General features: G+C 47.4%; 1 protein-coding gene across 2 annotated transcripts in view; it reads left to right on the top strand.

Moving 5' to 3' along the window:
• Window positions 1–4,344: 4,344 nt before the first annotated feature.
• Window positions 4,345–18,069, top strand: part of LOC142575807 (membrane metallo-endopeptidase-like 1) — a 78,317-nt gene continuing 64,592 nt past the window's right edge. For both annotated transcript variants that reach the window (XM_075685471.1, XM_075685470.1), the window contains exons 1-3: window positions 4,345–4,462; window positions 9,061–9,437; window positions 11,424–11,682. In XM_075685471.1, coding sequence (XP_075541586.1) covers window positions 9,115–9,437; window positions 11,424–11,682 — 582 coding nt within the window. In that variant the 5' untranslated portion in view covers window positions 4,345–4,462; window positions 9,061–9,114. The remainder of the gene's footprint in view (window positions 4,463–9,060; window positions 9,438–11,423; window positions 11,683–18,069) is intronic.

Raw genomic sequence — 18,069 nt, 5'->3', positions numbered from 1 at the left:
GCGCTCAAGAGAGGCTGAGCGTATACGTCGCATGCATCAGGACGGCGAGGCGCGTCCGACACCACAAAGTCCAGGGACGCGACGGGCCAACGCTAGAGAGGCAATGCGTTTGAAGCGACTCGCTGCATCTCCGGGTACCAAGGCAAATAAAGCTCGGAAGCGACGTGACCGCCATGTTGCCGCGGCAAGCCGAGCAAGTACAAGTGAATCGAGCGAAGTGGATGATGAGGATGACCAACTACACCCCGACACCGAAGACGCGTCTCCTTCTGATCCACAAACGGTGCTGCAACAGTTCCAGGCGGCCACAAACTACATTAACAGACGCTTCGTCCAGAACGACGTTGCAGGCATTTAATAAATACACAATCATTCACATAACAGTGTACGAGTTGTGTGCCTCCGTGGTGTTTCCGACGCAACAAATCGCCATTGGCAATGGCGTCAGGCTTCCGCCGTTTCACACTTTAGTCTAGACAAAGTGTCTTCCATTTTTTCCATATGTTACTTGCTGTGCGCATTAACATTGTCGCATACCTAGTCATCTAAGTAGGAGAAGAGCACACACACACAAAAAAAAATTCACCAACGATGTATGAAAAATGTATAAAACACACACCATTGGGAATCGTATCATGAGAAGCCAAGAAACAAAGACACCAAGGACAAGATAGGGGAAATTGCTTCTACTTACTAATTGAATTTAAAAAATTATAAATGAATGGCAATGAAAGTGGATGAAAAAACAACTTGTCGCAGGTGGGGAACGATCCTATGTCTTCGCATTACGCGTGCGATGTTCTAACCAATTGAGCTATCGTGGCGCCGTTTCCCCATCCACTTTCTTGGGTATTTATTTGTTACTACTAGAGCTAATCTTGGGAGTGTTAGCCAGCGCCACCACTACGGGGAAACGGCGTATCCGAGTCGGTCAACTATTGCGTCTTATCGAGTTGCTTGGCCGGTGGTGGAAAAAAAAATCAAAGCCCCTTTCTTAAAGACAGATAGATGGTTGAACGACACGCTACCCAGACGAACTGCATATATCTACATTGCATTACGCGCGTAACGCAATGCATTCCCGGCCGTCACCATGGGCAGGCTGCGGGTGCAGTGCACGGCAGAAGAGGCTGCAGTACGCTAACGCAAGTGTATAGCCTTCCGTGAAAGTGTCAGTCCGTGCGTGTAATCAACGGCTACGTGATCTCAAATAAAGGCTATGCAACTTCATGAGATGTGCGTTCATTAAACTTGAACGTTCAAAATATACAATCCCAAACAAGCAATCAAATCACATATGCATAGCATCGGGTCGCTCAGTATTTTTCGGGGTCCGTTGCGGGGTCATTGGCTTTGGACTTTGAATCAGTTTGCATTGGGGGAAAGGTTCGCATTCAACCATCTTTCTTTAAGAACGGAACTTTGATTTTTTTTCCGTTGTCCTTCTCGCCTTGCCAGGTAGAGGCATCTCTCCTTTATGCCTCTCTCACTTTCTGTCCTGATCGCTTGTCTCACAAATGTGGCGCACACGTACCGTATATGTGAGATTGGCGAAGAAGCGGATGGCATGAGCAACAAAAATGGCGCGAACCGTGGAGATGCCGAAGCTGGTTAAAGAAATAGCCGACGAGCGAGGCCCTGTGCAGAGAGGCCAATTCTGGAAGCACGAGAATGAGGGGTACAAAACACCAAACATATCTGCTTCGGTTTCGTTAAGAACGCTGAGTCAGCAGCCAGAATTTGCTGCAAACACGGACCACGATCGAGGAGTCACGCATATACTTAGCGAGGTTTAAATACCGATGTTCCTGCGTCACGCGCAACTTCATTTATTATTTCTGAAAACTGTGCGAGTTATAGTTACTGCAATCGTGAAACACGTCATCGACAGCGCTCAACGAACAAGACGGGGAACATGACCAGTGGCCGTCCGCCATCTTTTTTAACTCATTGATGTGTCCTTGATGTTTCGCGGATGCGTCCAGTTCTTACAGTATAATTTTTATTTGCTTTTTTGTCGTGCTTCAGTTAACCTTTGTGGGGTCTGGGGGTCTCACAGGAGTACCGACCACCGCGGGTTCGAGCTTAGCGAGCCACAGGGCCGCGTCAGCCGTCAGCCTCTAGCGCCGCTGCGCGCGAGCTCAGGCCACAAGGGGCTACCGAGCGACGCACGCAAAAACACAGTATTGCCCTAAGATGAAGGAAACCGTTTATTGTCTCCAACGGCACCCAACACTGCACAAACGCCCGGTCCCGGGACGGCGGGGAACCAAAGGGGTCCCGCACCAAGGGCGAAAAATACAGCTAGGGGAGCCTGTAGCACGTCGCTGCGAGAGCACAGGCTCAAGCTGGGACGCGCCGCTAGGAAAAGTCCCGGCGGCTATGCTACTTGCTCTCGCGATAACCAATGGGCCAACTCGCGAGAGCTCGGGCAATCTCCTTCGGCTTGGGCCTCCGATGAGTGCGGCTCGGCGTGGTACGACCTCGCGCGAGCACTAGGCACCCGTTCTTCGGCTTAGCGTCGGGATAGGAAACAACACGAGGTACGCGCTCCCCGCACGGGCAAAGGCGCCGTGCGTGAGCTCAGTCCCAGTCACAAAGGTGTCGGCGGACGAGAGGAAGCATGTACGTACCGGGTGCCGTCCCAAGGAGAAGAGAGCCGGTTCCGTCACGGCAGTAGCCACCAGGGGCCACTGCGTGACGTCACTAGCTCCGCCCTCACTGCGAACAATGGCGAGTGGAACGCCACCGCTAAAACTGGTTCGGAGCAAGGGCCAGGTGGCTTGGATTGCAGACATGGGTGAAATGCGCCCGCGCAATGGCGCGTCGAATTCCCCAAATCCCCACACCTTTCAAGGAATTAGGAAAAAAAAAACGTAAAGGGGCTCGCCTTCGATATCAGCGATAAGCGACGACGGCGTTGTAAACGAAATCACCCTCTTAAGCAATTTCATTTGCAACACAAAAATATTACTGAGCTCTTGTTCTTGTTCCCCAGTGATATGGCGCAACCCACTCTGGAGGATTGGCCATGAATCGGGCGGTGAATGAATTGTTAGCAATTCCCTTTGAATAAATTAGGGTGAAATGAAATAAGTATCTGGTAGATAGGATTTAAAGATCAATTTGACATCATCCTTTTTCTTGGAAATTATCATGCTAATTCCGAGTTTTATTTCATTCGCCCTCAAGAATTTCTGCATGATTTCTCTTCTGTTTCTCTCTTTAACTCTTTTACCGCCTTTTATTCATTAATTCAATTTACGTTATGTTGTTTTAAATGCGTCCTCCTCTTCTTAGCCAGTCGCACGTCGTGGGTATGTGCCGTTGCATGAAAGTAATCATTATCATCTATTCTTTAAATAAAGTTTATTCTTGCTCTCTCTCTTTCATGCTAAGTATCTTGAGGAAATGGGCAGCTTTCGCTGCAGTGCCGCCCTGTAATGAAAACCGATAGGCTGCGTATTCTGCGCCCACTGCAATGAATAGCCGCTAATTTAATTGATTTTTTTTTGCACAGAGAATATAGCGTCCACCCACTATGTGTGACTGGCCGAAAATCAGATTGTGTTGAAAAAAAGAAATTCGAGGCGGCGGTTCAAAGAGCCAACGAGGAGCATAAAAACCGAGGCCAAGCGCATCAAAGAAAACGAGAAAGAAAAAGGTATACGAAAGTAAACGAAATTACAATCTCCTTATCAAAGTAAGCACCATTGAAGGAATCAGAAAATAATCAATGGCAAAACAAGCATGCCTGTGACAGTGACCACGAAAATCGCTGTATAATAAGAGGAAACGTTAAATTCAGGCAGAGCCAACCGGAAACGACGCTTCCGAAGCTCCTTTTTCTCGAGAAAAAGAAATATTGTGGGATAGAAAGGATCAACCAGTTGTTCCGAACTTAATTACAAAGGGAAGATTAGTGAGCACGGAGTGATACGAGTGCCGTTAATAATAAATCATTAAATAATTCCTTTTTCGGTGTACGCGGCAATACAATCTTGTGAAGAAGACTGCACCAAGGCTCCGGTACGAGCACCAGTCTCGAGCATCCAATGGGAACTAGAGTCTATAGTGAGTCCAAAATGTAACGTGCTGTTTTCCTTGGTTCGGTTTGGTTTCGTTTCGTTTGGTGCCTGGAAATACAGCTCAACCCACTACGGATGATCACCCGTGAATCTGGCAGTATGCAGTAAAAACAAACAGAAAACTAAGATGGAATTTTACAGATTATACAGAACGTGTTAAAGGGGTATTGGTAATGCGAGTTCTATAGGTGCATATGATTTGCTGCCGTGCGTCTGATCCATCGTGAAAGAGGAAGCAAACGCCACGCACGTGCGATCGGCGAACGCGGCGGCCCGCTTTTGCCGCACGTTCGGAGGCCGAACATCTGTAGCTTGCCCGAGGCCGCCTCGTCGCTGGAAATCGACGCCGGCTTCGACGACGACGCCTTTGCATGGTGAGCTCAGCACTGGCGGAAAGAAAGACGTCGCGTCGCTGCTCGCGCATTAGCACTCCGCTGCGTATCGACGAGTGCGCACTGTTCTTGCACGTCAGCTTCGCAGCTGAGGTGCAACGGTCGATCGGCCGACCATGTATCGTGGCGTACGTAGAACGGCTCTCTTCTTGGTGTCGAGTGCCACGCGCAAGGCATCTCGAGACGCTTTATTGTTTTTGAACATGCTTTATGTTTGTAAACAAGATACCTATGACGTCGCTAGCGCACAGACACGCTTGGGTGGAATATAAAAGCAAACATTTTTTTGGCGATTTCTAATCGAGCCACTTCAAATTGTGGCCGCCGTAACCTGTGGCAAAGCTTTTTCTTTAGAGGTGAGCGTTGGCGGCCCTCGGCGGCCGCGGCGTCCATCGACGTAATCGAGCGAACGAGCGCAGCTAAGGATGAAGGAGCGAAGGCGGAGCGCAGCGGGGAATGAAATAAGGCGATAGAGAAGAGAGCGCGAGGAGGAACGCGGACGTGGATGGCACGACCAAAGTGTGACGATAATAACGTAGTGCCGGGCAAAACGAGCTCTGCAGCGACGACCGCTACGAGATGGCGCCACAGTAGCACGCCGTTGTGTGTTCACAAATTGACACCATCGATAAGGCATGCAGCGAGCCCGTGCACCGATACCATATATGGAAACAAAGCACTGCATGAGCAGAGGTCTGTCTGCGGCGGCTGTGAATTGCGCCCATGCGTCACCCACGCGCTGCCTCAACCTTGCGATCTCCCGATTTGCGAGGCAGACGCGCCACACTTCGCTCCATTTGCAATGTGCCGCACGAGACAGATTGCCCGCACCAGCCACGCTGCTGTCAGCGTTCTCTTCCTAATATAAACCGTGTACCAAATAATCATGATGTGAAATATTGACACGAGAAATGGAAATACGTATAGAGCTGCACTCAAATTTTGCTTTCAGGACTGTCGTAATCGTCAGTGAATTTTATTCCTCTACGACGATAAAAGATTCATGATAAATAAAATCACACGCACCTGCCAGAATCAGCAGGTCCGCGGTATAGCAACGGTATCCAGCTACGAGGGTTGATCCAGAAATACGGTTCCCATGAATTTTAGAAATAGACAACGTTATTTATTGTCATAGAAATTTACATCATTGGAAAGATGAAACTTTGCTCTATTTTTCTACATAATCGCCTTTCTTCTACGCATTTTTGTAGACGGTGCTTCAATTTCTGTATCCCAATATCCCAATTCCGCCACCAACTTGTTGAGGAAGCGTTTGACCTGTTTTTTGACTTCATCGTCGCCCCAGAAGCGTTGGTCACTCAAATGTTCCTTTAACTTGGAGAACAAGGGATAATCACTAGGCGCGAGGTCTGGATTGTACAGTGTGGGGGGCATGACAGTCCACCCAAAGTTTGTAAAATGTTCCTGGGTTTGACGGGAATCGTGAGGTCGGGCGTTGCCGTGCAGCAACGTTACACCGGCTGCCAGTCGTCTTCGCCGGCGGTTCTGGATAGCTCGCCTGAGTTTTCTTAGTGTTGCACAAGAACTGTCTGAGTTGATTGTTGTCCCACGTTCCATGAAATCGATCAGCAGTATCCCCTCGTGATCCCCAAAAAAACACTAGTCATGACTTTGCCAGCAGAAGGTGTTTGTTTGAACTTCTTTGCGACTGGTGACTCTGGGTGACGCCACTGTTTGGATTTTTGTTTCATTTCGGGAGTGAAATGAAACACCCATGTTCCGTCTCTCGTAACAATGGAGTTTAAGAACCCTCCCTTATTTTCTTGACACTTTTGAAGAAACTGGCGAGCACAGTCAAGGCGTTTCTCCTTGTGGTCTGATGCCAATAGCCGCGGTACCCATCGAGGAAAACACTAGTGATGCCCCAATTTTTCAGTCAAAGCTTTCTGTCCTGTACCGTAAGAACTCCCAGGAAATCTGAGCAACATGTTCACGGACGGTGGTCTTCCTGTGTTGAAGCACTTCGCGATGGACCACCTCGATAACTGCCTCCGAAAGTGGCGGCCTTCCACTCCGTTCTTCATCGTGAACTTCCTTCCGACCGGCACTAAACTCCCTGCACCACTTTCGGACGTGTTGGACGGACATGTCGACATACACCTCTGTCAACTGACGATGAATAATCACGGGTGGGTGCCCTTTGGCGCGCAAAAAGCGAATTACGTAACGAACCTCGCTCTTGGCGGGATCATCAATGGGAACCTCCATATCGGACTGCTGCTGAGCCATGAATGAGCGTCGCAGCGAAGCGCGGCCGGGGGGAATCGAGAGTGGGGGAACGGCCGCGCGCAGGCCGCGTTGCCGGATTTCGCCTCGCACCTTCCCGTGTGGCTGGAGCTCTTTGAGAACCTTATTTCTGGATCAACCCTCGTATCTCTGAGACGTCATGACCTATAGAGAAGGTCGACGGCGATCCGCTCATTAGGGCGAGCCCACTGTGAATAGCAGTGATACCATGCTACGTCGAGTGTCCCGGCGGCTGGGCGAGCATTTGTTAGAACAGCGCACGCACTGCGGCGTGCTTTAATGTGCGTTTGGTTTGTCCACATTTAGGAACACTGGCGCGTTTATATAGTTCTGTTCATGTGCCTGACGCTGAAGGCCAGTTTTGTAAGATCTCAGTCGATGATCGCGCATGGTGATAGCGATAAATGTGAACGGCATGCGGAGTAAATTCTAGAAGTAGTACATGGTTTCTTCCCATTATTAATCGGGCGTGGCGCTGGAAGATTTGGAAAATTGGAAACATGAAGAATTGGGGATACGTTCTACTTCGGGATCACAACTGGTTCGAAACACCTGATGACAATAAGTGAACGAAAAAAAAAAGTACGTTGACACGAATGACGTGACAAGGATCATAGTCTTGTCATAGGAGTGCGAAACTACATACATCGCCATTTGAGTCGGTTTTTAGCCGGATGACATGATTCCGCGTGGTTAGGCATGGTCCTGTTTCGTGCTGAACGGAAAAAGTCACGTATTGCTTTGTAGCCGCCGCACGGCGTTGTTTAGTTGTTTGCTATCTACAGTTCGGAATCAGGTGCGTATTTTTTTATTCCTCTTGGGCGTTGAAGCAATGCTAGCCTCGACAATGCGTTGACAAAAAAAAGCAACGTCATTGATACTGCCTATTGTGAGATGTTCAAAAAAAAAATAACGTGTTCTTTGGTAGCGCCCTTCTTTCTTGATGTGTGGCTCATTTACATTCCTTCCGCACCCGCTGCGTTGCTTAATGACTGTGGCGTTACGCTTCTAAGCACGAAGTCTCGGGAACAAATTCCGGCCGGCGCGGCTCCGTTAAATGGGGGCGAAATGCAATACCCGTGTGTCATGCATTGAGTGCTCGTTAAAAAACCCCAGTGGGTCGACTTCCCGCCACGGCGTCCCTCACAATCAGATCGTGGGTCTGGCAAGCAACACACCAGAGTTAATTTTTTAAATTCATTCCATCTGCATTCTTGGAGGTGAAGTTCTGTGTACGCCTATCTTGTACAATCGTGCGAATGCAATTCTTTGAGTATTTCAATTGACTTAAACGCCAGGCTGCATCGAACATGTTACAGAAGCCATGGTTTCATATATGTAGAGTTCACTGAGCAAACGACTTCTTTTCGATTGCTCAGTTTTTCACCTGTGGCGCCCTCGTACTCGGCATTGTTTTTCTGGTTGTGTACTTTTACTCTGCGCTTTTATTCAACAATTCACCGATTTCTTCATTATGTGTATCAAAGGGAAACTGGGCCACTTACTTTAATGTTCCTAAAGTGTTTCAGGCGCCTCATTGTGTCGAACGGTCTCAATACGATCGAGATGATTAATGCGAAAGCATTATGTGTTCCATTTCGCGAAAAATGGTCGTCGACGGCGGCACCGAAAGACTGCGCCAAAAATGGCCGACGGCGCAAAGAGTAAAAACACGTCAAAAGGTGCTCGTATTGAGATCAAATTTCTCAGGGGAGGTTCCTGTAAACAAAGTAAATTAATATGTCGCTGAAAATTGCTATATTAATTGGTATACATTGAGTATAAAATTGGTATAAATTGGTGTAGTTAGGTCCGGGTGGGAATTGAAGCCGGGCCTCCAGGGTGCGATACGAGCACGCTTTCGCGACGCCATGGAGGCTCCGCGGTTCTGGCTGACTAAATGTGTGCCTAGTGCGTGCGTCATTGGGCGCGTAACGGCGCAGCCAATGTGGAGGAGGTGGCGCTACGTCATGAGTGCATGAAATGAGCGCGTTCACGACGTTCCAAGGTCTACAACCGGTATAATACTCTCGCATCCCCACACGCAAGCAGTCTTAAGTGTCTCCGCCGGTTTTTTTTTTTTTTTCGTCTTGTTCCCAAGTTCTCTTATTCTTGTTGCCAAGGTCACACAAGGTACACATTTTTTTTGCATGTCGCTGCTTGAGGTGCACTATACAAAGTGCTGTAGCTTTTTATTGCTACCAATGAATGAATGAATGAATCAATATATCAACTAATTAAATAATTAATTTTGCTGTGCAATGTAAAACAGAGCTGCAAATATAAATTACTTTTTGACTATCACGCAGTAATCGGACACTTGGCTAACCCGGGAACCGGAGGCGCGTTACAAGCGTTCCAAGATGCCCGAAGAAGATGATGACGATGCCAAGAAGAAGAAAAAGAAAGGCTCGAAAGGAAAGAAGGGCTCCAAAGGCAAGAAGGGCTCCAAGGGCAAGAAAGGTTCCAAGGGCAAGAAGGGCTCCAAGGGCAAGAAGGGCTCCAAGGGCAAGAAAGGGTCCAAAGGAAAGAAAGGATCCAAGAAGGGCTCCAAAAAGGGTTCTCCGAAGAAAAAAGGGGGGTCCAAGAGCGCGTCTCCGGAACGGGAATCGGGAGCGGCGACACCTGCGTCTAAATCGCCGTCGCCGCCCGCGGGACCCGTACTATCTGTCGACTGGTCAAAGAGGTGAGGCTATTCCTTCACTCGTTAAATCTCCCTCTAGCATACCGGCCGCAGTCCACCCCCGCACGCCCCCTCCCTCCCTCCCTCCCTCCCTCCCTCCCTCCCTCCCTCCCTCCCTCCCTCCCTCCCGTGTTGCAAATGTGAGTATTTGTTCAAGGGTTACCAAACCTCACCAGCCTATTTTGTGCGCTTTGCCTGCACTCTCGACAACTGCACAGTTATGCACTGATGCCAAAATGAACTTTGTACTTTGATGTGAAACGTAACAGCTTTCTTCTGAATACGGAACCAGATTTACCGGTAGTATGGTTTGGTGTGGTAGAGCTATATGTATGCTATATGCTTATCTATATGCGGGTTATATTCAATTATAAGATTGCTCATACCGAGGCTTACGTCACTTGACTAAACTATTCCTCGGAATTTCAAGAATGGCAACCCATCAACAAATGTCATGAAACAACATCCACTTCGCTTGCCTTTTATTCTAAATATTTTCAGACTATTAATTATTAAGCGTGCAAAACAGTATCAGTGCTCAAACCTGCAAGTGACGTCATTTCGCCGGCGCGGTTCCTTATGGCCAGCGTTAAAAGAGGTGCGTGTGCGTGTGTGTGCGTGCGTGTGTGTGTGTGACCGGCGAAACAAATGTATGATGGAACGCCAAGCAAAGCAGAACGAACAAATATTGGTGAACGCAGACACGTATATACTGAGCCGAGCGCAACAGTGAGGTCGCGGCGTTGAATAACCGAATAGAACGTGCATACTAAAATTTACCGTGAACCGCCCACTGGCATAGCAACCTTGGACGTAAGTCTCAGTGAACGTGTGCTTGGGCGAGCTTTGCTTTAGAGGGAGGAGAAAAATTAGCCGCGTGCACGGCATTAGCAAAAATCAGTCACATCTTTCACTTCAGTGTCGTGAAGTGACGCACTGTTTTCACATTGGTTTAATCTGCGAGGGACATGCGGCACCCATCGTCTTTACAACTCGAATAAAGTTCTCTAACCTAGGTACTTTGCTCTAGGTGTAAAAGAACTTTGGTCCACAACATGTATACGTGCTGGCGTCTTCTCCTATGAACACGGCTTGAAGCAGGAGACTGTGTGTTAGGATAGCGACTTGCGCTGCGCCATAATTTCAGCTTGAGTTTCATGACTTCGTTACTTCAATATTTTAAAGTGGGCTAAGAAATAAATTTCAAATATAACATTGGCGATATATTTGCGTAAGACAAACAAACATTTTATCATTGCAGCACACACACATGCGCGAGCACACACATACACGCACGCACATACGCGCACGCACACGCGCATGCACGCACAAGCACACGCACATACATACACAAACACAGAGTAGTAGTAGCGTTAAGTAGTAGCGACAACATAGGCAACAGATAGAACCATCGATAACATTAGAGAAACTTGCGATACAGAAATGCGCGTCTGTAGTGCGCGCTGTCTTTAGCATTTGTTAGCCGGTGAAATCCGATCGCCGGATAAAGATAAACAAGTGCGCGTGTCAATATGTTTAGGTTTTATGTAGGAAGTTTTTGTTATTGTTGTTGCTACGCAGAACTAAGGTGGGAGATCCTACTTGGCCGCCAAATAAACCCTATATATAGAAGCGTTTGCCTAGTAGCACCTAGTGACATCCAGTGCGTCCCTAGCTCGCAGTAAACGGCCAGAAGCTGATAAACCGCAAAGTGGTGAGAAGAACAAAAAAAATCATTGCTTTAAAAACAACGAACCAATCGGCAACATGGGATGGCAACGTGGCAAATTAACGCATGGCTCGAAGAAGGTTAATCATTTTTAACGCGACAGTGTTAAGGAGCTCGTGTCGCAGAAAACCGGTCTCGTCGGCGTCGGCGGCGTTGGCCGTGAGCGACAAATTCCGGGAGGCACTTTTTTAAGGACTATTGAATTAAGCAGACGCAAATAAGGGTGCCCGAGCATGACAGCACGCTTTGCCTGCGCGCAGGCGGCGGCCGTTCGAGGACGCCTTCACAGCGCAGGGCTTCTACGGCGACGGCATGTCACCCAGCCGCGACCAGTTTCTGGTCAACGTCCAATACTACGACAACGCACCTCCCCCGCCCGCCTACTACGACTACGGCGCTGCGGGGCCCATGATGCAGATGCAGCCCAACACGGTCATGATGGCGTCGCCCATGGGGGGAGACATGAGACCCATGAGGAGCGGCACCGTCATCTCGTCCACCGAACGCGAGTACTTTGAGGTGAGAGAATGCGCTCTCCGTGCCCCCGATCTGCCCTCTTCAGAAGAATGGGCTTGTTTTTTTTTTGTTTTCTTGCTGTAAGGCCCAGTAATGGCCAAAGAGAGCTGCTGTCCTCTTCAGGCACAACAGCTGGTGTCCAATAAACAGCGGACACTTTTGTCACCGACGGTTTCCGGCGCCAGGCGCCGCGCATCGTTTAGCATCGTGCCCTGGTCGGAAAAGAAGTACATTCCAGAAGGGCCCGTTCTGCGCGTATTCAGCCCAGTCGCCTAGCAACGGACATACGCCTCTTCTGTAAATCCCTATAGCATTTCTCCACTTCAGCTTCTGCGGTACATTTTTTTCTTCTATGGTTAACCACAAGACATCGAACAAAGCGTTCCGGCTGGGAATTTAGGTAATTGAATGGAGCTAAAGAAGTCCTTTAAATCGTGTTCAAAAGTAATTTTATCTAGGATGACATGATGAGAGATGTAATTGGTAACTTTTTTGCAAAATAATAAATTTTAGTGCTTTTATGAGCAAATCATTTCAACCTATAACAGAATTTAAACTACCAAAAGCTATAATATATTACGAATCACGACGTTTAAACTTCTACATCCTCCTCTTTGCGGTGTAGTAATCGGTGCTCTGGTCATAATTCTGGTACTCAGCTAAAAACTATTTGATAAATTTTATTGTTTTTGCGTTTATTTATTTGTATTGAATTCGAAATATTTATTAATAACAATCAAGCTAAGGAGAGCAGGCTGACCTCGCGCAGAACGCGCGGAGACAATGGGCTGGGGTGCGAGGGTTGAAGGGTGCATTTAGGGAGTTGCCGCTCTAGCGGTACACAACGGTGAACAATGATACATTGTTACTGGTAACTTTTGAAATTGTAACACATCATTTTTGAAGGTTATACGGAAGTCCGAGTTCATGTCTGGGCTCAGCATATGCATAATGGGCCCTTGTGAAAGGTATTGTAAAAAACATCTCCCTGCCCATCCAAATCGTATACCATCTAGTGCTTCGGCCAGAAGAGCTACCCTATACAGGCTAGCTGGGTGTGTCGTACTATACTACTTGTTTTAGCTATATAAAATTTATTGTAGCTGTGGCCATAGCTATAGTAAATGCACAACTAATCATAAATGTACGGGGGTTGAGTTCGCGCTTGCCATGTGCACCGCTTTTGTTGGTTTTGACCGCATGCTTTTATTAACACTAGCTTCGGAAATTCCTCTTTAAGTGCGTTCTAATCGTCGTCATCATCATCATCATAATCATCATCAGTCTTCGTCCAGTGCAGTACGAAGGCCTCTTCCTACGATCTCCCATTACCCCTGTCATACGCCAACCAATTCCAACTAGCGCCTGCGAATTTCCTAATTGCATCGTCTTACCTAGGCTTCGGCCGTCTTCGACTGCACCTCCCTTCTCTTGGCACCCATTCTGTAACCCTAGTGGTCCACCGGTTATCTAACCTAAGCATTACGTGACCTGTTCAGCTCTACTTTTTTCTCTTAATGTCAGTTAGAATATCGGCTATCCCCGTTTGCTCTCTGATCCACACCGCTCTCGTTCTATCTCTTCATTAATGTTCCGCCTAACATTCTTCCTTCCACCGCTCTTTGCGCAGACCTTAATTTGTTCTCAAGCTTCTTTGTAAGTCTCCAAGTTTCTTCCCCATATGTTAGCACCGGTAGAATGCACTAATTGTACACCTTCCTTCTCAATCATAATGGTAAGCTTACAGTCAGAATCCCACAATGTCTCCAGTATGCGCTCCAAACCGCTTTTATTCTTCTGTAAATTTCCTTCTCATGATCAGGGTCCCCTGTGAGTAATAGATCTAGGTAAACGTACTCTTTACAGACTCTAGAGGCTGATTGGCGATCCTGAACTCTGTTCCCTTGCCAGGCTTGATCGTTATCTTTATTCTCGGCATAGTAATATTCGCCCCATTATTCCATTCTCTCCATTAAGGTCCTCAATCATTTGTTGTAAAGTTGCTCTTAATCAGCCAAGTTTCTGACGCACTAAATTCAATGATTTAGAACTAACTTTGCTTGTGGCGAAAAAAAGATAGCGTGCAGCGCGTCCCACTCGTCTGAAGAGCAGGGGCAACCAATAATATGTAAAAATGATGGCCTCCGAAACCTTAACTGGCATATCGTGCTATCGGCAGTGCCATGCAGGAGAGGGTTTTCGTTTTCTAACTCCGGACAACATGCAATGATGGACACGAAGGGTCCCGTTCGGGCAATTAGCCTGCAAATAACTATCCCTGCACTTTCTCATCCCCTTACCCCTATGGAAGAGAGCGCCAACGCGACAGTGGCAGATTTGACCAAAATTTTCTACGAATATGAATTAGAACACTTTATTATCCATCTTTTGGGGGACCTACACGTACGTAAGGCAGAAACATGTTTTCTGTTCTTAAATGTCGCACATGAACAACTTCCTCACCTCATCGCGTTCTGTGGTTAACAGGCTTCTCACAGTGCCAGTCACTCAGTGTTTCTATTAAGTGATGAGGCAATGCACGGCGTAGTATCCTGGGCGCCATACACACGAAACTGAATAACGACGTACGTAGTCTACCTACTCTGACTTGGAACGAAGCACAGGGAAAAGTCCTTGTATGGCTTATTATTCGGTTAAAAAGTTAAGCTGTGTAAGATGTATCCGCAATGTGTACCCTTTTAGCAATCTGAAGCAATGCAAAGTTGCAGTAAGGGTGCTCTAAGGGGGTTCTGCTAACAAATACACCTATTGCCGAAAATTGGAGAGAAAGAAAGGAAGGTGCAAGGAGATTGCGTCAGTAGCCTACGCACCCACAATGGTACAACTTTCTTTAGCCTATATCCTATGCAATTATCGAATGTGCCAGACAGAAATGGACCACTATATGCAAGAATTGACTGCAACAGTTGACTGCAACAATGGTTTTTTTTTTCAAGAGAATCCGGACTAAATCAGCATGTTGCAGCAAGGGTATCACAAAGAGGATCGCAGAACTGACTTTCATCTGTTTCATAAAGAATGGGCCTGGATTTTTGTAACCGCAACATTTATAATTGTCTCAAACAGTTAGGCGAGAATGTTTAATAAACATGAATCATGTGCTGAAATATCTCAATCTTGATAGTTTCTTATGAGATGTTTTCTCAATTATTACTTCTAAGCACGTTGATTTGATTTTCAGGGTATCGGCTTTTCTTTCTGTGCTAATTCGGCTTATGAGAGCGCTTTACTTTTGACATTTTAGAGCGCATTTAAGCAGACGACAGTGAAAGCTTTCAAACAAAAGCAAAGTGCTTTCGCTGCCATTTCATCTTCACAGACTGAAATGGTTGTCATTTGTTCATTCAACATCGCGGGAACGTTCTTCGTCGGCGGTCGTTCCGCACCGGCGCTGTTTACATTCTCGTTGCCGTTCCCTCCGGCTCTCCTCGTACGCATGTTGTTCGTCGGGTGTAAGAACCATAGGTGTCCGCCACATCCCAACGCAGCTGTTTTTAGCGCCGATACCTCTCCTGATTATACACTGCGGTAACCTTGACGTCCCGCTATTTTTCTCGGCGAGCGTTCTAATCTGTTCCGCATTTTGACGTCTGCACCGCCGCACTGCACCTGTACGGGAGGGATCACACGCAAAGCAAACAATGAAACCCATTGTGTATGGGTTTGTTAGAAATCGCTAAGTCAGTTTCTGTTGCCGGACGCCGAAAAAACTACGGAAGGTTAGTCATATACAGCTTTCGCTGTAAAAGGAAGTGCAAGGCTTGTCGCACAGAGCATCATGAGCACACTGCTCGCTATCGTACACCGGCGAGACGAAAAAGAAAGAGGCGCGGTAAATGCCTTACCAAAGATGGCGCCCTTTAGGATGCCTTGGGGGAGTAGAGAGTGAAAAAATAACTGAGTGAAGATTGAAGAATCAAGTGAGCTGCATAAGTTCACCCCCCTCCCCCACTGCCGGATACGCCCCTCCTTCCGGTTAAAGGGACATGACTAATAAGCAGCGTACCCACGTGCTTGTAAAGCGTGCTTTGCCTGGTTGGCACTTGTGTATTGCAAACAAAGCAACAGAGTGTGAACTTCTTTTATTTATACATACATTGACATATTATTTGATGATGATGATATGTGGATTCTGGGGGAGTGGAGTGAAAAAAATAACTGAGTGAAGATTTAAGACGCAAGTGAGCTCCATTAGCTCAACCCCCCTCCCCCTCACCTACTCCTGGATACGCCCCTCACTCCGGGTAATAGAATATCACGAATAAACAGCGTACCCACGTGCCTGTAAAGCATGCTTGCCTGGTTGGCAGTTATGTACTGCAAAAAAGCCACTGAGTGTAAACATTTTTATTTGCACACATATCGAAATAATATTTGATGATGGTGACATATGGATTTTATTGGCGCAAGGGCCAAGGAATGCCAAAGAGCGCCAAAAAAGATTATTTCAGCAAGCATCATTAAAGGAACTGCTTTCATATAAACTTTTTTAAATCGCACATCATATTCACTCGCGCTACTGACTTTGATGTTTGAATGAAACATAGTTGAGGCTATCAAAAATTTGGAGGGCGCTTAAGCTTCGCCTTTAAGAGTGGAAGGCGACAGCAGTCAAAAGATCCCAGACTGCTTCTCACAGTTCCTGGCAACTGCAGTTTATGTAACCGTAATGTTTACCGGGAAGCGTTGGCGGCGAACGCTGTGCACGAAGGCGAGCTTTCTGGTAGAAACGCGGCCTCTTGCATCGGCCTGCGATGTGGTACAGTCACTGTATATGGCTCCCGCAGAGAGCCAGAGTTGGGCATAGTTCCGCCATCTTGCAATACACTTTTGTGCAGTGAAGCCAGAGCTCTCGTTCGCGCAGGGGCTCTTTCATTTATTACACCCTCAAGATCACGAAGGTATTACAGAGAGAATCCATCTCACAAGCTGGTTTCAAGCACTGTGGAAGGTACATGAATGCTTAGCCAATAGGAAGGATGAATTCCCCTCGAGAGGTGCTCATCCGCGTCGCGTGGTCTGCTCAGCGTCTGCTTGCAATCATGTTACATGCTCCACGGTTGGTGGATTGATGTAAAAAATTTGATGCCGTGACCATAAACTGCGTTTACACACATGCGACAGCAGGACTTCGCTTTACCTATACGATTTTCCTACAGTTACCTTGCAGCCTCCCTAGCAAGCAGTACGGGCAAATACCCCTTACCAAATGTTCACCTGTGCCACAGCGTCTGCTCGGCGTCTATTTGGCATCTACTTTGCGTTTGCTCGCTACCGTCATCACGTACCATGCTAGAGCAGGGTAGTAAATTAATGATGCAGTGAATAATTAGGCTTCTATAGCTTTCTGCATCGTTAACGCATCACCAATGCTAATGCTGTGGCGCCATCTGCTAACTAGAAAGCAAATCAGCTTTATGGTTTGTCTATAGTCCTAGCAAACAGCCGATCTTAATAATTGCGACAACACATACCTAATGATTTGACTTCAGCTTGACATGAGACTTAGCGATGACGGATTCTGCCGCTTGTTTCTTGCTGATAAGGCGGAGAGTCGGTAACAAACGCGAATTGGGATTGAAGCGGGTGGTTGGCGCTGTATGGGTGCTGCCATGTTGCCACTGTTAGAGTAGCTTCTCTGCAGCAATTCGGAGTTCTACGTTACTGCGCTTGGAGAATAGCAACGGAGGGGCACGTGGAAAACAGAAGCCCAACTCTGGCTCCCTGAGGGAGCCCTATACAGTAACTCTAGGATGCGGTGGTGGCGAGTGCCATCTGGAGGTGGTGCAAGGAAACGTGCGCGTCTCTTTATGGCCTTTGGATTTGAACGTGCCGGCGCGCGCAAATCTCGGAGGCCATGGCGGCTCTATGAGTTTTAGAAATTCTAGAAAAGGGGTTTGTGTTTGAGTTTCCACGTAACAGAGTTATGTTTTCTCGTATATTCAAACTACAATCCGACGCCATCATGTCTGTAGGTTGTGTGTAAGTCGCACTTTACGATTTTTCTGGCGTATTTACACTTCAGAAATGCCGTTCAGTAACTTCTTTGCAGTACATGAAGGGCCTGCATGGTTGGGTATGCGTGGTTCGGAATGATTTTTGCCGAAAGGACAGTCGACGCTGGGTGCAGGACGCGGAACACCGACACCAGATTTTCGGCAACACGGGGCCCTTAACGCTATTGCGTTAAAACCTTCGAACAGACAGCAATGCGCTGAAACAAAAAATCCGAAGACAACCAAGCACTTCTTGTGAGCTGTGTACATGCGAAAATGTCCAATCAAACGCTGAACGCCGTTGCGCGCTCCTTCGAGCTGTGCATTGCGAGTAACGTTTTCGAGTTTTGTTGCGGGGTATTCTATCGAGTTT

The sequence above is a fragment of the Dermacentor variabilis genome, chromosome 3, assembly GCF_050947875.1.
Source record: "Dermacentor variabilis isolate Ectoservices chromosome 3, ASM5094787v1, whole genome shotgun sequence".
NCBI classification, from domain to species: domain Eukaryota; kingdom Metazoa; phylum Arthropoda; class Arachnida; order Ixodida; family Ixodidae; genus Dermacentor; species Dermacentor variabilis.
This window is presented reverse-complemented; position numbering and strand designations above follow the sequence as displayed.